The sequence below is a fragment of the Tamandua tetradactyla genome, chromosome 13, assembly GCF_023851605.1.
Source record: "Tamandua tetradactyla isolate mTamTet1 chromosome 13, mTamTet1.pri, whole genome shotgun sequence".
Lineage (NCBI taxonomy): Eukaryota > Metazoa > Chordata > Mammalia > Pilosa > Myrmecophagidae > Tamandua > Tamandua tetradactyla.
The window spans coordinates 81,950,799-81,977,125 of record NC_135339.1 but is presented as its reverse complement, the minus strand read 5'-3'; the positions used below and the strand labels follow the sequence as shown (position 1 = coordinate 81,977,125).

At 49.9% G+C, this 26,327-nt stretch overlaps 1 protein-coding gene across 2 annotated transcripts in view; it reads left to right on the top strand.

The window, feature by feature from the left end:
- The window catches only part of RGS10 (regulator of G protein signaling 10), a 37,695-nt gene extending 11,842 nt beyond the window's left edge, over positions 1-25,853 (top strand). The window contains exons 3-5 of one of the 2 annotated variants that reach the window (XM_077124431.1): positions 1,048-1,134; positions 11,457-11,600; positions 25,460-25,853. In XM_077124431.1, the coding sequence (XP_076980546.1) occupies positions 1,048-1,134; positions 11,457-11,600; positions 25,460-25,606 (378 nt within the window). In that variant the 3' untranslated portion in view covers positions 25,607-25,853. The remainder of the gene's footprint in view (positions 1-1,047; positions 1,135-11,456; positions 11,601-25,459) is intronic. The other variant, XM_077124430.1, reaches the window with a different exon arrangement.
- The last annotated feature ends 474 nt before the right edge of the window (positions 25,854-26,327 follow it).

The window sequence follows — 26,327 nt, the reverse complement described above, 5'->3', positions numbered from 1 at the left end:
AACTATAGTGTATAGTTTGCAATAGGTACATTTTCCCCCATATACCCCTCTATCATTAACTCCTTGTAACAGTATTGTACATTTTCAGGCCAGTTTTTAATACTGTCTGTCCCAGTGTGAAAATAAGACTTCTCGCCTGTCATTACCATGGACCATTTCGGAGGGGCATGCACAGTCTGCTTCCAGTTTTTGCACAGGAGGATGGGAAGGGGTGGGAGGGGATGGGGAAGAGGTACCATGTTCAGTGGTGGAGTCTGTTTGTACGAGGAATTTCCAGCTCTGGGATGCCTGAGAGAGTAGTCTGGTCTCTCAGACAGGAAGGCTGTTCTCTTGTGCCTGGGGATTCTCAGGATGTCACTACTGAGGGAGAGAGACTGGACAGCAGCTGGCAAAGTCTGCGTGGTGAAGGGGAGCTCAGAGGGGTTGTGGAGGGAGTACATCAGTGCTGCCTGGGCCAGCAAGAGCCCTTGGTGCCCTTCAGGGGACCACATGTGAATTTCAGGACTACCTTTTATCTGCCCAAGTCCCACCAACTCCTACCTTTAAACCTTGGGTCAGGCAGGATAAACTCTTCTGCTGTGGGTCCTTTCCAAAAGAAAACACATGTCCAATTTAAAATTGTTTTCATCGGGACGGTTTTAGACAAGCTCACTCTGCTTCCTTTTCTTGCTTTAAAAAAAAAAAAAGAAGCAAAACAGAAACGGGCCTGATGGTCGAGGAATGTACTTTGTTTAAAACAGTCTGGAAGGAACTAACATATCTTCCACTTTGATTTACTTTTTGGTAATTTATTGTCAGCTAGAATTGCGGGTAGATGCTTGCTGTGTTTTTACTCTTCCTTACAACGTCAAAACCATTAAGTTGAAATGCATATGAAATTCTAGCTTTAATATTAAACAAATACTTTGATTTTGAAAGGGTAAATGAACCATGTTCATATCTTGAATTTTGCCAGATCAACCATCAGGGGGAATGCATCTTCTTTGTTTTATATTTTTAAAAGGTAGAATCTTGTTATATGATCATTTTTTTCCTTTTTATCCATAGGAGTTTTTAAAAAAGGAATTCAGTGAAGAAAATGTTTTGTTTTGGCTAGCATGTGAAGATTTTAAGAAAACGCAAGATAAGAAACAGGTATTTTTTCCAAGCTATAATTACTTTCTTGTTAATTTTCTTCTCTCCTTATAAAGTAGCAGCTGCTTTTTCAGTAGATTTAAAAATTACCTAAAGGCACCTACTTCATATTGGATTTGGGGGGAGGTTTAAGCTTCAGGTTAGGTATCTTTGTTGGTCACATAGCAATATTTTTAAAAGTATGTTAGTCCACTTTTAAATCTGTTCAGATAGACAAATATTTAAAGTAAAAATAATGATTTGTGTCATTTAGAGATTGTCATTGCGTACGACTTTTTTTTCATGAGTAAGTTATGAGGATGTTTCACTCAGAGTTTGACATGTTGGCATTTTGTATAGTTGTAGTAAAACGATAAACAGATGTGTAGAGATAAAAGCATAATGCAGGTCAAATAGGTTTTTCAAATATTCAAATACCTTTACAAAACATCCCAGAGTTGGCAGGCACTCCACGTAGAAAGTTTCTGACTGTTGCCCTGGATGTGTGCCCTTTGTGGTAGGCAGCCTTTAAATCCTGATGTCAACTGGATTTTCTGTCACTGAATGTTGAGTGAAGGGAGTAGGCGTGGATGGAATAAAGGGGGACGGAAACTCGTGAATTGTGTGTGTTCAGATAAAGCCTGTGTATTTCGATGCTACCAGCTAAATATCTACAGGTAACAAATGTGAATGAGCAAGGCCTGTGATGTGAGGCTGTAGGGAGTGGTGGGGACTGGGGCTGTAAGCAAGCAGCTGCCCTGCCTCCAGGGGCTGCGGCTGGTTGTTTGGCCAAGTTTGGCAGGGAATACTTTGGGCTGTCTGTCTGCTGGGGTGTTTCCTGTTGGGAGTTCCGTCTCTATCTAGTCACTGACAGCACTCTCCTGAGTCTTTGCCTATCTTCCTTAGGTATTGTCTCCCATCTTCAGCCCAGTGCTGCCTCTTTTTCCAGAAAAGCTGGCCTTTTGAATCCTTATGTGAAACCATCTGCTTTTAAATGTTGTAACTAATTTTTAAAAAATTTAAAACCTAGCCTGCCAAGCAAAACATGTCCATGGGCAGATGTGGTTTGCAGGCTGCCAGCATTTGAGTCTCCGTATATTGTCTCCAAAAGCTGGAGTCCATGGGGTCAGAGGCATTAAATGTTTGCAGGCAACAGCTTGGAAGATGTGCACCATCAGTTTATTCCAAGGCTTTTCATGGCCCAGACACACTTTGCCCAGGGAGGAGCAGTGTGGCCTTCCCTCTAGTGCCTTCTCAGTAGGTGGCAAAGAAGGATTCTAAGATTGGGTTCCCTTTAGCTTGAATTTCGCAGGTTGGCCTAGAAAAGCATCATAAGCTCTGACACAAAACTTTTGCTTCCTTCTGGCTCCTTCTCTCCTCAGGACGGCCATGGCCGGAGTCTCCTGGTGGGAAAAGTGAGAGAGCAGGCGGGAGGGCATGCGTTGGGAAGCTGGGATGTGGGCTGAGAAGGCAGGAGCGCCCAGGACAGGCCCAGTGACGGCCAAGGACAGCTGAGGCCTGTGCTGCTGATTCATTCAGCCTCACTCTAGAACCCAGGTGCAGAGTTAAGGAGCTGAGCAGATAGTCAGTCATGTGCTTTGTTCTTTGAGTCTGAGAGAGAGGAGGGGCCCAGAGGACGGCCAACCCGCCCCCCGAATTGGGCAGATAGGAAGTTGGTCCAGGGAAAGGAAGTGGGACTTGAACCAGCATTGCTGATGCCCCCAGTCCTTTTCCCTGCACACCGTGCTGGTGTGCTCCCCAGTTCAGTGAAACCCGCCAAACCCTTGTGGATGCCTCCTCAGTGTCAGGCACTAGGGAAAGCGCTGGGGATCCCCACGGGGCAAGAGTGTGGACGTCTTTAGGGAACTTGCATTTGCAGAGGAAGACGAGTCTTTGTAAGTGTGTGGAGTGTACAAATGGGAAGTGCAGCTTCCGTGGGAGCATTTGCAGTGAGCGGTCAGGAGAGGCCTCGGGGGAAGTGCTTTGAAGCTGAGACCAGAAGTGGGATTGGGGCAGGAAAGAGTGTTCATGGAGGAGGAAACAGCATATGGGAAGGCCTGGAAAGAAGAACTGCAGGAAGACCAGAGAGCCGCCAAGGGGAGGCTGGTTCTGATTGAGGCTGAGGTGGGTGGGCCTTCCCTGGAGAGCCAGGGTGCTGCTGTGAGGAGGGGCCTCGGGCCAGGGCCCAGGAAAGCTGCTGCAGGACTTTAATGGGGCTTGTGTTGGGGGAGGTTTAGAGCCTGCAGCTTTGCCTCCCCTAACCCTTCATGTGGGCAGGTGTGCTTAGGCTGTACTGTCCCACGCAGGTCCTACAAGGAGAGCTTCCAGAGCCGGGCTGCCCTCTCGGTGTCCCCCAACAGCCCCTGCATATGACCCCCCTGAAGGTTTGCATCCCTGGGCCTGTGCTGTGAACGGCACCCTCACCCCTCAGCTGCCTGGGAAGACACATGGCTCAGCAAGGGCGGAAACATCTGTGATGCCCCTGGGTGCAGGCCTGGTGGCAGCTCCGGCTGGGCTGTTGCGCTGAGCCTCCCAGGTGCAATGTTACGGGTGGCCTAGAGATGTTGTGCAGCTCACCTGGGGGCGCCCAGCACGCTGGGGGCTGAACCGGGTCTCAAGCCCAGGTCCCTGCCTCCAGGGCCAGTGTATTCCCTAGGGGGTCTTTTCTCCTGCCACACAGGCTCCCGAAGGGCAGGCACGTGGTCTGTCCTGTCCCACTGTGTCCCCAGAGCCTGGAGCGGTGCCTGGCATGCAGGGAATGCCCATTCCTCTTTTAGATCTTAGAGTGGGGTCAGCGGAGGGCAGGCGGGGCGTCCACTGAGGACTGCAGGTTCCCGGCCTCCGTCTCCCCAGGAGGGGCCATCACAGCCTTAGGGGCGTCCGACCTGAGAGAGGAACGTGCCACCCACCCCCCACCCCTGTCAGGGCTTTTATGCCAGAGGCGCCCAGCAGTGCCCTGTCCTCGGCCGCTGGCAGGCGGGAAGGCGGCTCCTTAGCCTGAGAGGGTCTCGACCCTCGACCTTTGGGGCAGGCTGCTGGGGACGTAGGAGGTGGGAGGGTGACGCGTGCCCCCCGCCGCTCCCCCAGGGACCCCGCGGTGGCCAATCTTGCAGGGCGTCTGGGTGTCCGTGTCTCCGGGTGTCCGTGTGTCCATACCACGCCGCTGGCTTTGTGAGCCGTGCTGTCCCTTCGCAGTTTCTTCACGGTTTAGCGTTTCCTTCTCCAGCGCGTCTTCCCCTGAGCTGGCACGAGAGAGATCTATTTTCTAAAACAGAGCAGCACTCGGGTCCTATAAAACCTCAGGAAAAGTTCCAAGAGGGGATTCATACTCGGGTATGCCTGAGTTCACCCGGTTATTCATTTAATCAGCACACTCTGCTGGGCCTGTTGCTCGTGTGGAGGCCTGATGGGAAACAGATTTGTAAAAACCAAACTGAGAGTGGGGGCGGGTGGAGGGGGTGTCCCAGGTTTCGAACAGCCATAGCTCTGAAAGGGACTTGCACCTGTATTTAAATATACTAACTATATCAGTACCTTGCATTTTAGGGGTGGCATGAAGCTGCATTTGTTGCTATTTTTTTTATATTGTTTAACACTAAAACGTGATCTCAACTGGGTCTGTTCTTGGAGCACTTAATGTTCTTACTGAAATAGTTGTAAAGGTTTTCCTAAAAGGGTAAAGCACCGTCTTCTTTATTTTTGGTCAAGTATATAAAAATACAGAAGTGATGCATGTTCCTTATCAGAAATGCTAAGTTTCTTTCACCCCTCAGCACCTCCAAATCCCACTCCCTGATGGGGGGGGGGGCCCTGGGGCTGGGCTGGGCTGAGCTTTCTGACGTTTCGTTGCCTTTCAACTCCCCGGGGAACGAGGAGGCTCCGGGGCGGACATGAGGGGGCTCCGTGGCTGAGGGGGTGGCTCGGGTCAGCTCTGGGAGCCCCGGGGCTCCGGCCGGTTTGTGCGGTCTCTCTGGGAGGACCTGTCAGCCAGGGTCGATACTGGCGAGTGGAAGTGGGCAAACAGTATTTTTGTCTCAGATGCTCTCATGTCATTTGCAGATTTGACATTTATTAAAGGGGTTTTTGCTCCCTACAATGACTTGGATCCCCTTTCTGATGCTGCGAAAGAAAGCTTTTAAAGAAGCCAAGTAACCGCAACACCCATGCCCACAGGGGGCATTTATTTACTCTTATTTTGTCTGAGCCACCATTCTCAGTGCTTTAAATGAAGTATTTTACTTATTCCTCAATGAACCTATGAGGTGTCAGGATTATTATCCCCCCGAGACCAGGATGATTAAAAGTAGAGACCAGCATGTGCAGAGTCAGGGTTTGATCCACAGAGTCTCTTGTCCCAGGTCCTTTAGCTGCTGTAGCTGTGTCTCCTGCCAGTCAGCGCCACACCCCTAAACAAAACGCACAGACTGCTCGAGCCCACTTCATCGCTGTGCCAGTTTCCTGGGGCTGCTGTAACAAATTACCACAAACCGGGGGTTTAAAACAACAGGAATTTATTCACTTGTAGTTTTGGAGGTTAGAACTCCAAACCAGGACGTCAGCAGGGCCCTGCTTCTGCCTGAAGTCTCCCCAGGAAGAACCTTCCTTTGCTTCTTCTAACCTCTGGTAGCCCCAGCGTTCCTTGGCCTGTGGCCACATATCTCCAGACTCTGCCTCCTTCTTCACGTGAACATCTTCCCTCTGTGTCTGTATCTCTGTGTCTCAATTTCTCTTGTCTTATCAGGACCCCAGTCATAATGGATTTAGGGACCCCCTCGCACCCCAGTATGATGTCATCTTAACTTGATTATGTCTGCAAAGACCCCATTTCTAAATAAGGCCACATTTTGATTTCTGGGTGGATGTAAATTTTGGGGGACACTATTCAACCCAGTGCACTCATTTTTAGATATCATCTGCTGAGTCCCTCCTTAATACAGCTGCAGTTCAGCTTACTTGCCCCCCTGGCTACTATGTTTTCATTATTAAGACTTCTTATATTTCATTCACTGCTTGGCCAAAGAGGGTGCTACAATTACATTTTCCTTCTTGGGCCATTTTTTGCTTTTGTTTATCTTTGCACATTCCAACATACCCTTTAAAATGCCTTTTGGTACAGTGTGGCAGGGGAGCAGACCTGTCAGATAATCTCTGCAGTCTCCTGTCCCCCGGGGCTGCTCCTCCTGGAGTCCTCCGGCACCTGCTCCCACCTGCCCAGGTGCTCTCTAGCCTGCTCAGCTGCACGTGCCCCCAGCTGGGCATTCCCTGCCCCCTCCACTCCTGGCTTCAAGTCTTCCTTTGTCCTGACTCACCCTCATTTTGGTGGAACACAGTCAGCAGTCACTTCCTGCGAAAGGGGACATGGCCAATAGCCACTTCCAAAGTCCTTGTTAGTTGAAAAAAAATTTTTTTGTCCGATTCTGCCATTTCCTTGATAACACTGGATGCACATAGAATTCTAGGTTGAACCCAATGTGTACTGGGAATTCTGAAGACATTGTGCCATTGTTTTCCACCTTTGTTAAGAAACATGTGTTGTCTGTTTTGCTTTGCTTTGCTCTTTTTCTCTCTGGAATATCGTAGGGTCTTCTTTTCATCATCAATGGTCTAAAACTCTACTCGTGGATTGTGGGGGGGAGAGGGCTTCATTCATTGTGTAGACACTGTGGAGACTTTTACTCTGGAAATGTGTACTTCTAGAAAATGTTCTTACATGGTTATCATTCTTACATGTTTTTAATTTTTGGTAATTTCTTTCCGTCCAGTTTCTCTGGTCTCTTTTCCAGTGATGGTCCCCCTTGGCTTGAGCCTTTAATTTGTATTTTTTTTTTTGCCTCCTATTTTTCATCTTTTTGACTTGTGGTTCCTACTTTTCTTTTGGCGATTTCTCCTTTATCCTTGGATCTTTCTATTGAATTATTTCTGCAGTTGTTCTTGGTTTTCTGAGGCAGGGTCTCCATTCTCCCCCTTGATGACCTTCTGGAGCTGGGTTGGGAGAAGTTTGCTAGGATGCAGATGAAACGAATGCAGAATTTCACTTAAGCTCTTATATTCAGCTTTAGCCTTTCCCTACTTCCTGCCTCTGTTCTGCGGCCCCCCTGGGTCACTTTCTATAGAGGAGAAAACCCCAGTACCTGGAGTTGGGGAGGACAGGCCCAGCCACCTGACTGCTCAGTGTGGGAGAGTGCGGGGGCCTTGGCGTCTGAATGTTGCCCTCCCAGCCCTTCCTTGTGGGCTGCCAGCTGCCCCCGAGGGCCTGGCCTGTGGCGGGGGAAGCAGGCCTGTTTCTCATCGGCAGCCCTCCACCCACCCAGACTTTGCAGGTGTTCAGGTTTGTCCTTGCTCTCTGCTGAATCCTTGGCCGTTTCAACATCTGCTTTCCATTTCCTGAAGCAGTGAACCAGTTCTCGGAAATATTCTTGTATCATTTATTTGATATTTTCTTTTCCTCGTTCTCTTTCTGGAGCGGATATTAGTAAAGTTAATGGCTTTCCTTTCCTTTTCTTCTGGATTCTCTCTCGTTGTCCATCTCTGGGCAGCGGGACAGGAATGGAGAGGCGGGGCTGATGGGAGAAGATGTTTGGGAGGTGAGTAAGTCAGCAGAGCTCCATGACTGATGGATGTGGGGACGGGAAGGTGTTAAAGCAGGTTCTGGATTCCATCTTCCCAGAGTAGAGACAGCAGGACCCCCTGGTGAGGAGGGGGCTGGTTCACTTCCTTATGTGACATTCGGGGGGCAGGGGTGTCTGTGGCATATTTCTAGAAATCAGTTAGATTCATGGATCATTTGCCTGGGGGAGAGAACTGGACTGACATCCTGGGAGAGGCTGGAGTTGGAGAAGCAGCCAACCGAGGGCAGGACGCCGGGAGCTCCAGCGTTTAGGAATGGACTTAGGAATGGATGGAGGATAAAGGTGACAGGTGTGGGAGGTGTTGGTCAATCCTGGAGGATCGGAGCCCTTGCAGAGGCGGGCGTGGGGAAGAGGTGGAGAGCAGCGGTGGTGAGCAGAGCCCGGTACCAGAGAGAGCGCCAGCACAGTCCTTATGTGAGCAGGTAGGAGTGGCTGAGCTGGGTGGGGGGGGTAGAAGCACAATTTAGCAGGTGGGGGAGTGAATAAGAGGGAGGAAATGGAGACACAGAGTGCACACTTTTTCTTTTTGAGATGCTTCACTAAGAAATTGGGGCAGGGGAGGCCATTAGCTCTGTTGTGTATGTGTGTGTGTGTGTGTGTGTGTGTGTGTGTGTGTGTGGACTATAAGGTTTTGTTTTATTTCCCCAAGAGAAAAAGTTTAAGCGTGTTTGTTGGGGGGGGGAGAGGAACCTTGCAAGTACAGAGCCATGCTCTTCTGAGCTTTGAACTGTTCATTACTTTGTTGTTTCCCTGAATCGAGTCGTGCTTCTGGGGCTGATGTTCACGCCGCTGACTGCTTATATGGCTGCGGCATGGCCTGGCTGAGAAAAGGCCCCAGCTGCGTGGGGTGTCTGGAAGGAACTCATCTGGGCGCAAAACATTCCCACGGTAGGAACTGAAAGTCATTGTATAGACCCAGGCGAGTCCTTTTCCAGAACCTTCTGGGGCAGGAGCAGTGACGATGTGCTTTCCAGTCTCAGGCTGAGGCCCGGCAAGTCTGCAAGACCCAGAGAGGACCAGGCAGCTGTCCTTCTAGGCCACAGACCCAGTGGTGGCCTGGGTGACTCCGCCAGGGGGCCAGGGGCTTGTTCCTCCCTGACCGTAGCTACTATAGGGTTAACAAACCTCTGGAAAACCTACAGAAATAGCTTGGTAGACCCGGTTCTTCTTTTCTGCCGAGTGTTCTCAGCCTGGACACCAGGCTCTCCCGTGACTGGCTTGTGGTCGATAGTCTCAGGGTTTCCCTTTTCAGTCACACTTCCTTCCCAGCCGAGATTAGCTGTGCTGGAGCTGGAAGCGCCCCCAGCGCTGGCTTCAGTCAGGGAGGGGTCCAGGCTGGCCAGTGGTCTGCCCTGAGGCTGGGCAACTGGGACTCTGGGCTCTGGGGTCCCCCACGCTGCTCCTTCTTGGACATTCAAGAAAGGCGGCTGCTGGGCCTGACTGTAGGGCCAGGAGGCCTGACAGCATCTGTGCTGCCAGAAACCCACCTCCCCACCTCCTGGCCCCCAACACCCCATCTCTAAGCCTCAAGCTACTCCTTGGATTTTTTTTCAGAGCCACCCCAAGATAGCCTGGATTCACCTGGTCATAGTGCATGTGTGTGTGTGTGTGTATGTACATGTGTGCATGAGTGTGCATGTATGTAGGTGTTCATGCAGATGGGAGGCCTTAAGTGGTTCCTGCCTCCAAAGCTCCACCTGGAGTTGCCTGCTGAACAACGGCTCTTAAGAAGTATCTTTAAAGCAGGAAGCGGTTTTCCAAAAATGTTCCTTCCAGACAGAATGGGTATGGGGTGGGGTGAGAGCAGGGCACATAGCTTCGCAGAGCAGCTGGGTCTCTGAGCATCCAGCAGTCCCAAAGAGCTGCCCACTGGGGTCACCCTACTGGCGCCAGACTTGTCGCCTGGCATAGCCAGATTTACCTTCGACACTGTTTGTGTCTTTGAGTGTGGCATCAATGAATTGTTCACAGGGATACTCAATAAAGAACAGGCACTGTGGCCTTGGGCATCATCCCCACCTGGACAGGCTTCCTGCAGAAGTCGGGTCTGGGCTTCAGGGGGTCTTTTGTCAGTTAGTCCCCGGAACTGAAAAAAGCCTAAAGGGCTAAATTTCTCCCGCTTTCAAGCTCCAGTTACTGAAGGCTTCTAGCAGTTTCAATAAGGTCTGAAGGTCTCAGCCTGAGATTTCTTATGCCAAACTGTGTGGCATAGATCTGGGTGGGCTGCCTGGAGGCAGTGGCATCTTCCAGGCCATGCTTAGCCCCATTGCATCCAAGAAGCATACCCGCTTCTGAGGCATTTATCATCTGAATTCCCCTGTAGAGAAAGGCCATACTCTAGGCCCTAACGTTTAAAGCGAAGGCCCCATCTTAGGGAGCAGTGAGATAAGGGCACAGGAAGTCTCCTTCCTCTAAAAGAAGGTAGAACTCTGGGAGAAGGCATCTTGTTTTTAAAAGGAAACACTTAACTGTGAAGTTCTTTCTCCTCATCAGGGAGGGTCCCTGTGTCTGTCACGGCCGGTTTGGGTAGAACGGGAGGGCAGCTGTGGGCCCTTAGCTTCAGCTCTGCTTAGGAGACGTCTAAGGCTGGTACCCGTCTCAGGGCACGTGCTGCCTGGCAGAATCGTGCCAGGACTTCGGGGTGGGCAGCGAGTGTTTTTCCTTTGCTCACACTCAAAGGAAATCATCTCATTTGCATCTCATGAGGAAATCATCTCACGAGATACTCTCCTAGTATCTCATCACCGGAAAGAAGACTGACCGATCACAGGACCTGGGGAGGACTGAGTGTGGCAACTCAAGGCTTTGGGACCATTTGGTCCTGAGTCCCTCTGCGGTCCCCTGGAATCAATCACATCTCCCCTCTGGCCTCTGCGTCCTCCTTGGGAAGGGACCATCACGGGGTCCAGCTCGCAAGGTGTGCAGAGGACGAAGGGAATGAGGCCATGACCGTAATTAAAACTCCCAGCAGATGCCTGGAGCATAGTAGGTGCTTAAGTGGGAAGGATGTATATGTGTGGTTTCACTTTTTTTTTTTTTTCTTATTTTGGTAAAATGCATATAGCATAAAACTTACCATTTTAAAGTGTCAGTTCTGTGGCATTAGGTACATTCATGATGCTGTACAGCCGTCAACACCGTCTGGTTCCAGAACTTCTTCATCACCCCAAATAAAACTGGACCCAAGAAGCAGTCACTCTCCCTTCCCCGCAGCCCTGGCAACCACAAGCCTGCTGCTGGTCTCATGGATTTACCTGTTCTGGACATTTCACATAGATCCGGCTTTTCTCACTTATCATGAAGTCTGCAAGGTGCATCCACGTTGTGGTGTGCATTGGTGCTTCCTTCCTCTCTGTGGATGAATAATATTCCTGCAAGTCCTCGGTGTGGGGGATTCACAGGCTGGTCCTGAACACTTGCCCTGGGCAATGATTCTCTCTCAGTTGTCCTTCCAGAATGGTTAATGTAGCATAGAGACTTTGTTACAGGAGATGTAGCCACAGGGGTGTGGAAGGGGAGGGAGGGCGGGGGCCAGGCTGACCACAGGGTCCCCAGAGCTTAGCTGGGGGCCGCAGCAAGAGCCCCCAGGCCTACAGGAGCCTCGTGGCTTCTCTTGCTGCAGCCCCTGGGTCCCCCTGGTCAGAGTGGGAGCTGGGCTCAGGCCAGGGTGTGCTGCATGCACAGCTAACACAAAGGTTCCTGTGTCTCTTCCAGATGCAGGAAAAGGCAAAGGAGATCTACATGACCTTTCTGTCCAGTAAGGCTTCGTCTCAAGTCAACGTTGAGGGGCAGTCCAGGCTAAATGAGAAGATCCTGGAAGAGCCACACCCTCTGATGTTCCAGAAACTCCAGGACCAGGTAACTTGACTTCCCTGCCTGCACCTTGATTTAGAAACCTGCGTTTATTCCAGGTTTATTCTTTCTCGAAGAAGTCCGTGAAACATCAGTGTCAGACTCCCTGCGAGCCACCTTATCCAGCCCCTGTCCTGGGCCAGCTGAGGTACATCGAGGAGCTGTAATTCCTGAAAGAGTGGGGCTCGGGTCCAGGGTTCAGGGGTTGACCCTGGGAATCTCCCCCAGGGCTGTTTACTCTTGATCTGTACATATTTGGAACCAGCAGGGTTATCTGCCTTCTCAGCCCCGATTAGGAGGGAGGCTGGGTTTACTTGAGGAGCCGACACTGACGAAGCAACATGACAGACTGAAAAACAATCTAGAAAGCAAGCAAGGGAAAAAAAAGAAAGAAAGAAAGTTCTATAAAGTCAGCACAAGGACTCAAAGTGATGGACAACCTGGGGCTATATTTGGACAAATATCCAAATACCTCCACCTACTTCTGAGGCCTCGAACCGTAAACTGATTCATGGTTGCACCTTCTGTGTCATAAAGAAAAGGTAATAATGTCTGGCAGCATTAAGAAAGCAGGAGAAATCAGGTATTCAGTATGGCCCTCTAAGGGATAAACTTGAGTTTTCTAGTAAATGTCCTTCTAAGAATGCCAGCCATAATAAGCAAAGAGGATGAAACCACCGTCTAGAGCTCTTTCAGACACGTGTCCACAGATGGGACTACTCCCACTGTGTCGGTCCTTGTGAAATGGTGTATGCACTCTCGGGGACAAATGGAACACACGCTCAGGCTTCTTCTCCCTGTCCTTGTTAAGCAGCACCTTCTTTCTACTTGGCATTCAGGTGCAGACTAGCTTTTCGCTTTAATCCAGATATCCTCAAACATGAGTGTACCCAGAATCACCTGGAGGGTTCGTTAAAACAGATGCCTGGGCCTGCACCCAGAGTTACCCACTAAACCAGCAGATCCAGGGTCTGCTGAGACTTTGCTGTCCTAAGAAGCCCCTGGCCGATGCTGGTGCTGTAGGTGCTGGGACTGCACTTTGGGAAACACTGCCTTAAACACTGGTTTGCCTTTTTGGACAACCTGGTGTTTGCACAGAGCCTGGAGCATGTCCCAGCATTCAGGAAGCCTCATCATTGCTCATCCTCAAGTAGAAAACAAATTACAGATAAAAAATACAAATGTATTAAGTAATTTGAGAATGTTTTCCAATTATGGCAAATGCAAATTCCACATGAACTCTTTATCAAAAATGAGTATTGAAGGAACTCAGGTTCACATGGGAGACTTGCTTAAGGCCTTCTAGGGGTGGTGATTTTAAGTTAATGGGAAGAATGCCATGAGGCGGAGTTGTGGAGTAAAAAGGAAGTGGAATGGATGGTGCAAAGGCAGTCCTTGTGCATGTAACCACGTGGGGATGCCTGGCCCCACTCAGACCTCAGGATCTTCTAAAAGCTCCTCACGCACTCTAAAATGCAGCCAGGGTGGAGAACCCTTACTGAATCGCAACAACATCTGCTGCTCGATGGCTGCCCTCTGTGCCTAATGCCACACCTGGCAGATATTATATCACTTAATCTCCAGTGAATACTAGCCTCCCCATTTCGCTGATGAGAAAAGCCAGGTTAGGGGAAAGGAAGACATTTGTTAGCACAGTCACACCCGTAGTAGAAAGTGCTGGAGGCAGGATTTGCACTTGCCACATTCTCTCTGCTGCACTCACTGCCTTGGTCATCTCCCAGGCTCCTGGGCAGCCCGTCACTTCTTTTTAAACCCCATGAGGCTCTCTGGAGCAGAGGGATTGGAGATGCCATGTCAATACAAGCAGCTCCATTTCCTGAGGCTATAGAAGCAGTCGAGGCAGCGAGGATTGAGACAGATTGATTTACTCAGTGTGGTGGACCAGTTGGCTCCCAAGAATCAGATCTCACATGGTTCGACCTGCAAAATGTCTCAGAATGTCTCACCCGACTGGATGCAGACATTGGGAGATTGAACTGGTACAGCAAGGAGGAAACTTAAGGGACAGAGGGATATATATATATATATACTTTAAGTGACAAACAAAATGACTCAAAAAAATAACTTCCACCTATCTAATTATGAAAATCATACATGGGCAACCAAAAAACGTGGGAAACCAAAATAATGGGAACTCTATTCTATGCATGATTTTTCTGTAATCCTGCAACTTCTCTAAAAAATCACAAAAACCCAAAAGAGGAAAAAAAATTGTTTATAAGCCATATCTGGATATAAACGCTAAATAACATTTCATATCTAGATTTTCCATCTTTAAAATACATCTATATATATATTTCATACATATGCACATATTACCAATGTAGAATAATGCAGTTCTCGCTACTCAAAATTTAAAAAGTACATTTATGCCCTGCTGTTAAAAATCACTTATTTGATGGGGAGAAAGAGACACTAACTATCTTCTCAAGACATAACTGGTTGAAAACAAGGTATCTGGAATCTGAGCGGATTCAGAGTGAGTCTGCGAAGAGCCTCTGGGTTCTGCTGCGGCCTCTCCGGGGTCTCGCTGGTGACCGTCCACGTGTCTGCTCAGTAGGGTCTGTGGGTCTCTCCGTTCCCTAGAGGCCCCCATGGGAGCCCTGCTTCCCTAAGTGAAGGGGTTGGAAGCTGAGGGGAACATATGTAGAACCACAAGACTTCATATAACTTTAAAAACCAACCGAAGCCTGGCTTCAGCTCGGTTGGGGATCCTTCAGCTTTTACCATAGCTTCGGGTGCTGTCCCAAGGCTGCTGTCAGGCACAGCCCAGAGCCCAGAAGGACCTGGAAAATCCTCCTTGAACCTCAGATTAGATGCCCCGACGTCCATCCAGCTTGTGTAGACGAGAGCTCCTTGGGTCCTCACTCAGATCCTGTTGATTCTTGGTTATGCCCAGTGATCCCAAGTTGTGCTTTCTCAGGTCATGGCCGACCAGAAGGTGTTCATTCATGCGCTGTTAGGGGGTGTGGGGTGATGACTCAGAGCCAGGGAGGGACAGAAACCAAACCACAGCACAGGAATCTGGAGCCACGAGGTGGGTGCCCACACCCCACACTGAGGATGTGGGCCCAATGACCCCAAATCATTAAGCAGACGTTAAATTATGGTCAGTGTAGTTGGGTTAGAATGTTTTATTCAGTTGGATATGCCTTTGCTCAAAAGCATGGATTGTGAGGGGAAAGTAGCCGTGGGGGCAGGGGTGGTCCTGTGCCGGCGCTTGGGTCCTTTGACGTGGAGGCAGAGGCTGCTGCTGGATGCCTGGGAGGTGTGGGAAGCAGGGAGGAAGGAGGCTGCCTTATGAAGACTTGGTTGCTGTGTGGAATTGCAATTCCATGCAGCCTCTTTTCTTGCATTAAGAATCTACTCCCAGGAGGTCCAAGTTCTAGATACTTGCCAGTTTGTCGATTTCCTCACTCTTTCATTCCTTTATGCTACAAAAATTGATTGAGCATGTACTGTGTACTAGGGACGGTCTTAGGGACTGGGGGTGCAGCTAGGAATACTCATGCGGGGCTTCCATTCTCGTTGGGGGAGTCAGATCACCTCAGAGAAAGGTAAATGCTAAGAAGGAAATACCACAGGGTGATGGGCTACGAGTGACAGGAAGGGATCTGCTTTGGATCTGGTATTCTGGGGGGAAGCCCTGAGGAGGTAACCAAGACTTGCATAACTAGGGAAAGCCAGGTGAGAACCTCGGACAGAACCTTCCAGGGTGAGGCAAGTGCAAAGGCCCTGAGGCAGCAATCAGCCGATTATGTGCCCGGACTAGCACAGTCAGTGTAACTGGAGTATAGTGGGTGGTGGGGGTGGGGGATGGAAGCTAGGGTTGGAGGGGCTGTCCGGGCTCAGGACCAGTTTAACTGCAGGGCTTTTGAGCAGTGGCTCTTTATAGAATGTGCTCGTTGGCTTAAGGAGGTTTGGTCCTCTTGAGGACAGGGCAGCCAGGCTCTGATCTCCAGCTCCGGCCGTGTCTGTCCCAGCAGGCCCAGAGAATGTGGATGACTCGGTGCAGAGCCTTCTCCGTTACTAGAAAGCCGGCTGCAAACCCTTGGCCTCCTGACCATGGCTCATTGCTGTTCCCTGATGACCTGATTTTACTTTGGACACCCCGCCCCCACCCCTGCCTCATGCCATCACTTCCGGGGGCCGAGCTTCGATTCACCATCCTTATCCCTGTATGGAGGGTTAGTGCGTGAGCTGGGAGGGGCCAGCGGGATCTCATGTCCCAGTCCTGCCTCCATCTGACCCCAGGAGGGTCCTATTTCTTTGTGTGTCTTCCACATCCTCATCTTTGAGGCAAACACTTTGCTGCCTCTCTGAGCTCCGCTGCCAAGCAGCCCACCAGCCTTCCATGCCCCGGTGCCCTGAAGTTGCTTCCGACAGCCACAGCCTTTTTCCTTAGACTGACCTTTTCCCCCTTCTTTGATCTCAGAATTTACTAGCTGTGGGACCTCGGGCAAGGGCAGCCTCTTTCTGTGCCTTGGTTTCCTCATCTGTGAAATGGGGGTTATGATAAGGTGGTCATAAAGATGAGCGAGGCCCCATCTTAGCATCACACCAGCCACCCTGAGTGATAACTGTTTCTGTGCTTGAGAAGGTGACGTTCGAACATGGACTTCAGCTCAGGGCAGTGGGTCTCAGCCGGGGGTGAATTTGTCCTCCAGGGAACACAGGGCAATGTCTGGAGGTATTTTCTTGTGCTGCAACTGGCAGGGGTACTCCTGGCATCAGGTGGGTAGAGGCCAGGGATGCTGTATACACCCCACAATGCACAGGCAACCCCACAAAAGAGAACACTCTAGCCCCAAACATCAGAGGGCTGAGGTTGAGAAAGCCTGGCTTGATCTGACTATCTTCCAAAAGTGTGGCCGAGCTCACTTGTCTCAGCCTCTCTAAGCCTTGAGCTCCCACCCAAAGTGCAGCAGAGAGCATCTGTGTTGGTTTTCTCCATGGTGAATGCTGGGCTAAAGTGCTTCGCAGTTAGCACATTGCTTCTGTGTGTGCATCTGATTTGATCCTCAGGTAGTCGTGGGGAAGCTGGACCCTGCATCCGGGTTTACAAACGAGCACATTCCCTGGTGTGAGAGGCTCCCGGAGGCCCCGCCGGGACCTGGGGCGCTGGTTCAGCCACGTGCTTCCCGCCAGGGCCCTGGCCCCTGAGAACAGCCCTCCCCCCGGGAAGCAGAAGTGTTTGGAAATGCAGTTTTCCCACCTTTGAGTTCCTTTTGTTTTCCGTGGCCACTTCTGGCCTTTGCTGCCATCTCCCTTTCCTGGATGCCGGCTCTTGTGTCATTATTGTCTTTGGTATTGACGCCAAAACTCTTCAAAGCTTTTCTTCCCCTTTTCTACATTTGTCTCCCCTTCTTGGTCATGCTCCCCTTTGCCCCAGCCCAGGCTGGTTCTGGAGCATTTCCATCGGTTTCTCCGGTGCTGGGTTTCAACCACGGCAGTAAGAAGGAATGAAGCCCTGATTCGTGCTGCGCCATGGATGACCCCTGAGAACGTGAGGCTAAGTCAAAGAAGCCAGCTGCCAAGGGCCATATGCTGTATGATTCCACTCCCAGAAAAGTCCAGAAGGGGGAATTCTGTAGAGACAGAGAGTGTGGTTGCTTAGGACCTGGGCAGGGCTCAGTGGATAGGGGAGTATCTTCTTTTCCTGGGGCTGTTGTACAAGGGTGGCTTAAAACAACAGAAATGCTCCCTCAGAAGCCAGGAGGGGAGCACCCTTCCTTGCCCATTTCCAGCTTCTGGCTCTTACCTGCATTTGGGGTGCCCCTGGCCTGCATCTGCAGCACTGGCATCTCTGCCTCTGCTTTCCCAAGGCCTTCCCCTCTGTGCCTTTGCTAAGTGTGATTTTTTCTCTTATGAGGACACTGTAATCCAGTTTGGTCTCAACTGAACCTCTCTTCAAAGACCTATTTCCAAACAGCATCGCATTCACAGGGTCTGGGGTTCAGACTTGAATGTATCTTTTGTGGGGAACCCAATTCAACCTTAGGTTGAATGCAGAGGTCCTAAGGCTGACCGTGGTGAATGCCACGCGTCTCTGTGACTCTGCCATGTGTACGAATCCCCCTGAACTATACACTTTCAGTGGGCTAACTGAGCCGTATGGGTGTTAGATATCTCAACAGAGAAAACTACTTAAAAATCTTTGTAAAACTGAAAAAAATTTTGTTTTTAAAGATTCAGCCATAATGTGACGGGATCAGATTAGTCCCGGCAGCCTAAATAGGTCTTCTTTGTAAAAAAAAATTTCAGTGTCAGTCAGGGCTGGACTTGCCAGCATCGTGGCTGCACTAATCGCCAAGCCAGCAGTGGTTGTGGGAACAGCCACAAGTCCTCCCATTTCTGTGTCACTCCGGATTCTGGATGAATTCATTTGTATGTGTTTTAACTGTGAAATATATATACCAAAAAAGCAATACACTTCAAAGTACATTTTAACAAGTAGTTATAGAACAGATTTCAGAGTTTGGTATGGGTTACAGTTCCACAATTTCAGGATTTTCCTTCTATTTTTTCCAACACACTGGAGACTAAAAAGAAATATTGATATAATGATACAGCAGTCGTATTCATTTGTTAAGACCTATCCTCTGTGTTATAACTCCTCCTTCTCTTTTGATCCTTCTCCCAATCTTTCGGGATATTTGGGCTGTGCCCATTCTAACTTTTTTCATGTTGAAAAGGGGTGTCGACAGTATGGGAGAGGGGGATGGAACTGGTTGATGTTTTTGGAGAGGCTGGCACCTCTGGATTTCAGGACTTATCTGGCTTGAGAACCAATTGAAAGTTTTAGGTTTCTGAAAAGTAAACTTAGTGCCTGCAACTTTTGTAGAATTTCGGTTAAAGCCCAGGGTGTTCTGTAAGGTTAGCAGGTATGATGTTGACTGGGGTTTGGCAAACTGTGACAATTAGCAATATCTATCTGAAGCTTGCATAAGAGTAACCTCCAGAATAGCCTTTTTCACTCTGTTTGAAATCTCTTAGCCACTGATACCTTATTTTGTTACATTTCTTTTCCCCTTTTGGTTAGGGAAGCATTACCAATCTCACAGTGCCAGGGCCAGGCTCATCTCTGGGAGTCACGTCCCATGTTGCCAAGGAGACTCACACCCCTGGATGTCTTGTCCCACATAGGAAGGAGGGTAATGATTTTCCTTGCAGAATTGGGCTCAGAGAGAGAAAAGAGAGGCCACATCTGAGCCACAAAAGAAGTTCTCTGGAAATAACTCTCAGGCATAACTATAGGTAGGCTTAGCTTCTCTGCTATAGAAATAAATTTCCTAAGAGCAAGCCTCATGATCAGCGACTTGGCCTATTAGCTTGGGAGTCCCTAGTGTTTCACTGAGACAGTTTTCAGGGTTTGCCAGGTGGGAAAGTTTGATAGTTCTGTGTTTTGGGGATGAATTAACTTTTAAGATTTAATTAGTACATGTTCACTGTAAAGACAAAGAAAAAAGCATGCAAATAATTTGGGAGGACATGAAGCGAAAAGTTGCAGCCCTCCAAGGCCCCGCCCCTTCCCTCTCTCTCCCCAGCCGGAAGTATACTATGGCGTCTCTCCTTCCAGACCCTACTCTGATAACATTTAAGAACTGAGCGCTTTGAGATCTGCTCAGTGACTGAATTTGTGCTGCGTGAAAGATTAAAGAGTCTTCAGCACCGATTCACACACCTTTGTGCCCTGAGGCCTCTGGTTTGAATTCCGCAGCGTTGCACCCTCTGTTGTCCCTGGGACTTCAGGAGATTGGTAAGGAAAGGAAGGGCTGGATCCTTGTCAAAAGGCAACTTGAGCTGATTACTTCCTCAGTTGGAGGGGGCCTGGGATGCTCCTTCTTCTGCAAAACGTGGGGCTCCCAATGCCTGCACTCGAAAGTAGGATTTCACGTGCTGCCGAGAAGCCCTCACCCCGACTTCAGGATTGGGGCTCAAGCCTAGTCCCGGGATGGGTCTGTGAAGGTGGCTTCTCCACAGAAAAGGAAGTCCTCAAACTTCCGATGCTTAAAAAAAAAAAGACATCAGTGAGCTGTCAGCGCTTCCAGCCACATCCTCCGAGAGAAAACAGCCATGAATTGGGCCCCTTTTTAGCAGCATAGTTTCTTTGAATTTCCCCAGAATCCCAGATGTGAGAAACACTTCCTTCTGGACATAAGTAAGACGAGCAGTTGGGACCCCAGTAGGGGAGGGGCTGCCTTGACTCCAGGGTTGTGCAGGGTCCCCCCACCCCCACCCCTGGTTTCTGTGAGCAGGACCTCGGCGGGGAGGCGTGGACCTGCCGTGCTGGACGTCTTGGTCCTTTGGGTGCCAGCTGACGTTAGATCCCCAAGATCAAACCTGATCCAGAAAGTGGCATTTCCCAGCACGCAAAGCCAAAAGGGGCATGCCACGGTGTTCAGTTTAAGTGCAGGGAAGTGGACTCCCCATGCCTGCCACAGCCGTCCGCCATGTGAGGGCTGGGGGTGAAGGATGGTATTTTAAATATTTTGAGATTTTCTTTTTACAACTTTCAACGAATGTCTCGGGGAATTAGAGAGGTGGGGTGGGCACTTATTCTCCTTGCAAGGACGAAAAGCAAAAATAAAATGCCTTGCTCCCGAGAAGAGGGTGTGTCCTTTGGACTTTGGATCCCTATTGTAGACTCCAGAAGAAAGTGTAGACATGGCCATACATATATAATGGCTCCAGGTCAGAGCCCAGGGAGGGGATTTGCCCCAGTGTGGGCCCAGCATCTCTCTGGAGTCCCCCCCCCCCCCCCGTGGTCCATTGCCCATCCCTAGTGATCCTGCCAGAAGTGGGAATGCCGTCCTGGGTGGGGCAGCACCCTTCATGTGCCCACCTGGTGCTTCGAGGCGAGGGCTGCTTTAGAAGCACCTGCTCTCAGAGCTCTGGGTGCAGCCCATTCCCACATCAGTAGAGAGGGTCCTCTGGGCCAGGGACATTCCTACGTGTGCCTTGTCCCAAGAGCTGCTCTGGGGCCCAGCTGGTTCTGTCATCATTTCATCGGGTGAGGCTTAGAGGGAGAGGGGCTTGCTTCCTTCCCACTGCCAGCCTGATCTTGGGAGTATGAAGTATGCACATAGTCTATGCATAGGAAAAAACCACATTCTGGAGCTGTAATTCAGAGACAGCAGTGCTTGCCGCCACCTTTCAGCAATTTTCATGTAAAAACTAGACTGAGTTCTGGAAGCAAATATGAAATCACATTAATAAAACTTTCTATTGCATTAAAGGATTATTATTTTTTTTTCTCCTTGTGCCCAGTTGAAATAACATGACAGAGACTTTTGAAAGGAAGGGAGGTTCCGTGTTTAGTTTGGGTCTCTAGATTGTCTTCGGAGAAGCGTTAAGATATTTATTGGGTTTGAAATATAATTGAGATAGCGATGAAATGCTCACTGAGGGGCCTTAGAGGCACACGAAGCCCCCCATTCTCTGCAGGGATGAGAACGTTTCAATGAGGGCTCCTTTCCTGAAGCACCGACTTCTGAACAGTTGAAACCTGCAGCTGGACATTTTTCCTTGCAAAGAGGAAAATTCCAATAAATCACGATCTGGGATCTGGAAAAGGAGGGTCTCCCTGAGTATGGGACCCTCTAGCAGAGCTGCTCAGCCCCTGGAAGGCCCTCTTCTCATTTCCACCCCGAGTTCTGCCGCCAGCTTCCTGCAGGATTGGATTCCAAGGCAACGGTGCTAAACAGTTCACCCTTGAAGCATTCAGTCAGAGATGGGGGCTGCCCAAACCTGACACCCTGCTAAGCCACAGCTGCCTTGGCCAAAAAAATTAAGTACAGAATCCAACTTAGCTGCCAGCTTGATTTTCTGCTCCACCAGCTGCCCATCTCCTGAATTGACCATCTGCTTTAGTTTTGCCCTGATGCTTTCTGCCCACGCCACCCAGATTTGTCTCACTGTTGATTTTCTCCTCCCTGCAAAGAGATGGAGGCATCTGCTTGTGTTGGGCAGATGATGGTCATAGTCCAGGCCAGGGTGAGGCCAGTGCTCCCCACAGGGAGTCAGGTTTGGTAGAACCATCTGCCCCATAGGACTGTCTCCCACTCTGTGCTTGAGTGGAAGTGAGATAGAGTCAGTGACTTGACTGTATTAGCCTCCTGGAATAAATGCCATAAAGTGGAATTTATTCTCCCACAGTTGAGGAGGCTACAAGTCCAAAACTCAGGTTTCGGCAGGGCCTGCTCCCTCCAGAGGCTCTAGGGGAGACTCCTCCCTACTCTCTTCCTAGCTTTCGGTGGCTCCTGGCAATGTTGGGCATCCCTGGGCTTGTAGCTGCATCACTCCCTCCTCTGCCTCCGTCTTCACATGGCCAGCTACCCTCTCCATGCGCCCTCTCCTCTTCTTCTAAGGACACCAGTCACTGGATGTAGGACCCATCTTAAATCCAGGATGGTCCCTCTTGGAGATCCTTCACTAACCCTATTTCCAAAAAAGGCCACATTCTCAGGTTCTGGGGAGAACATGAATTTCAGGGTATGCTAGTCAACCCACTGCTCTGACGTTTGTGAATGCTTGTTTCCCACTTACACCCATAAACACACTCTTAAAGACAGAACATAGGATCATTGATTCAGACCCAATTTTTAAATTTAGCTCTCAGTCGTTTAGCACATACCCTTTGGCGTGTTAAACAACCTTTGCAGACCTCATTTGTCATGGCTGTGTGTGGTTTGCGTAGGATTCTGCTGGTGAGTGGCAGTATAGCCTGGTGGTTAGGCGAGCGGGCTGGACTCGCTGCCTGTGTCTCTCTCTCTGCTGCACCTGCTGCACCTGTCATGGGCAAAGCAGGGAAGCCGAAAGGAAGCCAGGTGTCCTCTTCTGTAAAATCAGAAGTTGTTGTAGGGCAGTGGACGGGGTTAAACAAGAGAGTGCCCAGAATTGTGCCTGGTGCTTGGTGCTCCGTCCCCTGGAAGGTGCTCGTGGCAGTGTTGCTCCCTGACCCCCCCTCCCATGACCCTTTTCTCCGGCCCTCAGTGGGTGCCCTTAAGGCTCAGTAAACATTTATTGAACCCCCTGGTGGCCGTTTGCCATCAGGATAAATCAGGCCGTGGTCAGAAGCTTTCTTGGAAGAGATTTGAGGAGGCTTCTCCATTTGTGAAACTGTCTTTGCTGGGTCCTGCCCTGAGGCGTCTGTGATGGGGGTGCCTGGAGGGCAGCCTGCCCTGGGGACCTAGCAGCTCCAGGAGGTGGTGGGGAGCTCTGCGGAGAAGCAAGCCCCCGAGTCTGGCATTTCGCACTTGTCCGGGATGGGGAGTGGCCCGTAGGCCCTTGGTCAATAGTTCGCAGCCCCCTGCCCTCCGAGTTTGCTGGTCCAAAGCTCGGAAGTGCCCGCAGCTTCCTGAGAGATCTCTCGGGGGCTCTGAGAGTCCTGCCAGCACCCCACCCCACCCCACGCCCACCCGGTGCCAGCCACGCTGCAGCCTCCCGCGCCCGGCTTTCCTCCCGGCTGCGGCAGCCCCTCCCCCCTCCCCGCCCCCTCTGACCCGGGGGCTCCAGTTGGGCCTTTTTTCTTCTCTTCTTTGATGTCAGAGCCGCCGAGCCACTGCCGGCAAACAGGATGCTCAGCTCCCACATGCAAGAGCTCAGACGAGACGCTCGGGCCGCAGTGCATCCTGCTCAGGCGGTAGATTCCGCCGGCTGTGGGTCTGGGTGCAGGAGGGGGCACGGGCTGGGTGCCGGCGGTGGGGGTGGGGGGTGGGGGTCACTCAGGAAGCTGGCGTCATTCGTCACACTTGGAGCATCCGTTCCAGACTTTGAACTGGGTGGGCGTCTAAAACGTCCCTTTGGGGGCCCTGGGGCTTGGCTGGAATTGGGTGAGGGTTGCTGACACCTGCTTCACCCACTTGTGTGCGGGGGTGGGGGTGAGGTGGGGGGGTGGGGAGGGCACAATATAGTAATGGAATTCCTCGACATACCTCTTCCCTGGCTATGGATGTTGTATTTTTTGAAGGTTTTTTTTTTTAATAATTTCTACAAACCTTGGCAAATTATAAACATGTCTAGGATTGCAAGATTGCTACAGAATAGATAAACTGCTCTAGAAGAGGAACCACTGGGAGTTTAAGGGGGTCTGGCCTCTCTGAGCAGGTAGAGATCTTGGGCAATACTGGAAAAGCACCGGGTAATAGTTTTACTTGCTTAAGGAAAATCCAAAATCCTAAATCTTTCCTTAGACTGTGGACTCTGTTTATAGCAAAATGACTACAGCATTTCTTCTGTGGCTGAAGCCATCGGAGGGAAATGATGGTATAAAGGCTGAAGGTTCTCTCCTGGGGCACCTGCCACCCCCAAGCAGATGTTCAGAGCCCTTAGCACCCCTCAGACCTTTGATTTACAAAGCAGGTTGCGCATGTGTGTTGGAAGAGGGCATGTTTAAAAGTTGTTGGGGTTTTATCGTCCATGTGATGACCAAGCCTGGCGGTGAGTGACTTTCTAGACTCCCCTGGAACTTTCCACTTTGTCGAGCCCCTGTCAGAGCAGTGAGGGAAGTCACCAGGGGGCATGCTGTGAATTTTTAAACAGCAGATGTCCTGAAAGTTAAGTTGAAAGGTCGGGGATTGTGAGAGAGAGAGAGAGAGATGAATCGTGAGAGATTTCTCAAAAGATAAACCCTTTGACAGCTGGAAAATGTTTTCCTTTTCTCTTGTCCTCTCCCCCACCCCTTTTATAGGGCAAGGGGGTGGGGAAGATGGCATAGACATGGGGGTAGGTGCAGTGGTTGACAGGTGCCTTCTCCCAAATTCGTGTCTACCTGGGACCCCACATGTGACCTTATTTGGAAGAAGATGTAATTAAGCTGAGATAAAGTCATACCCGATTAGGATGAGCCCTTAATCCAACGACTGGTGTTCTAATGGGAAGAGGACATGCTGAGACATGGAGAAGGGGCTGAGATGGGAGTGGTGTGGCCACCAGCCAAGGAGCACCAGGTGCCACCAGAAGCCATAAGAGGGCAGAAGAGCCCTGCCCTGGAGCCCCCAGAGGGAGTCTGGCCCTGCCAATGCCTTGATCCCAGACTCCTGGGAGAGAAGCATTTCTGCTGTTTGGAGCTGCCTGGCCTGAGGTTCTTTGGCAGTGAGAGTGGCTAAGGTGGGCACTGGGAGCGAGTCCAGTGGAAGCCAGAGGGTCCTCCTTGGCCAGGGACAATATATTGGGAACGGAAGGTGGCAGTCCTCTAAGTGGGTGGGTTTAGGCTTGACCAGAGGTCCTCAGCTGTTTGGTTGCACACTTAAGCCAGCTGCTGCTTTCTTTAATTAGGGGCTGTTTCCAAAGTCTCTCCTTGCTAAGACTGTAGTTTTACTCTCATACCCTGCTTTGAATAAGCCTCATTTTGTTTCTTAGCATAATAACAGGTTTGTTTGAAATCTCGAATGCCAGACTTACTGGGAGCTTTAAAGATATTGGTGGCATCTGACATAACCATGACCTTCTAACTCCACTGTCTTTGCATGCTTTCCATTCTATTATCTTAAGCCCTTGGAGAAATACGTCCCTCTATTAACTATCCAAATAAAGTGGAGATTCTTAAAGGAGCTCTTGATAAAGAGTCATGAATCAGTGTCGTGTGAATGTATAATTCAGTGGAAAATAAAGATATACCTGTTCTTGGGACCCTCTAAGCTGTGCATGCCTTGAGAATACTGACCAAAAACATTCAGGGACTCTGCTTTGTCTAGCACATGGCTTACTTCAGCTTTCTTTGCATGTGTTTTGTACATAGCTATATTCTCTGGCCCATGGGAGGTATCTAATAAATATCTGATAGGATGATTTGCGGCCTGGCTTAGCCTCAGTCTTCAGACACTTTTTCTTTTCCTCCTCAGATCTTCAATCTCATGAAGTACGACAGCTACAGCCGCTTCTTAAAGTCTGACTTGTTTTTAAAGCACAAGCGAACTGAGGAAGAGGAGGATGACCCACCCGATGCCCAAACTGCAGCTAAAAGAGCTTCAAGAATTTACAACACCTGAGTCCACCCCCCACCCCACCCCCCACCCCAAAGAGCCAGGGGCGGGCTTTAGGAGGCACGGGAACTCACTCTCAGGTCCATGCAGGGTTTATAATTGCTTTGTGATTGGCAGGGACTGAAATGTACAAAGCCCTTCGGTGGGATGTATGTATTTGATTAACTGCTTGACCAGTTTTGCACGATGGCTAATCTTACATAAAAAACAAACAGAAAAAACAAATATCTTTGAAGTTGCAGTTCACACACACACACACACACACACACAAGGTGGAAAGATCCCTTACACACTGGACACTTTCAGTGTTTTATTCCTTCATGAAATTTCCATGTGAGGCCACCGGGTGGAACAGAGAACCCCCTTGACCTTGGAAGTCTTTGTCCTGCCTTTGGGAGGAAGGGGCAGCCACGTCCTCAGAGTCACTTTGCCCATTAGCCCAAGAATAAGTTAATTTGACAAATTCAGGCACTTTTAGGGTTAACTGCTTCTTGAGAGCATGTTCAGTGCTGGAAAAAAAAGAAAAGTAATCACGACAGTTTCTAGGTTTGGGGAGCCGCATGTGCGCGTCATCTAAGGGTGATTATTTCTTGTGCGTGGGTTTGCCTGGTTTTGCCTACAATCCATGACATTTCGTGCAGCACAGATAAATAGTTCATCTTGACAGAAACAAGACTTTAACCAGGAAGGGAGAGGGAAAAAAAGACAAACGGGGAATTGTTCAGGG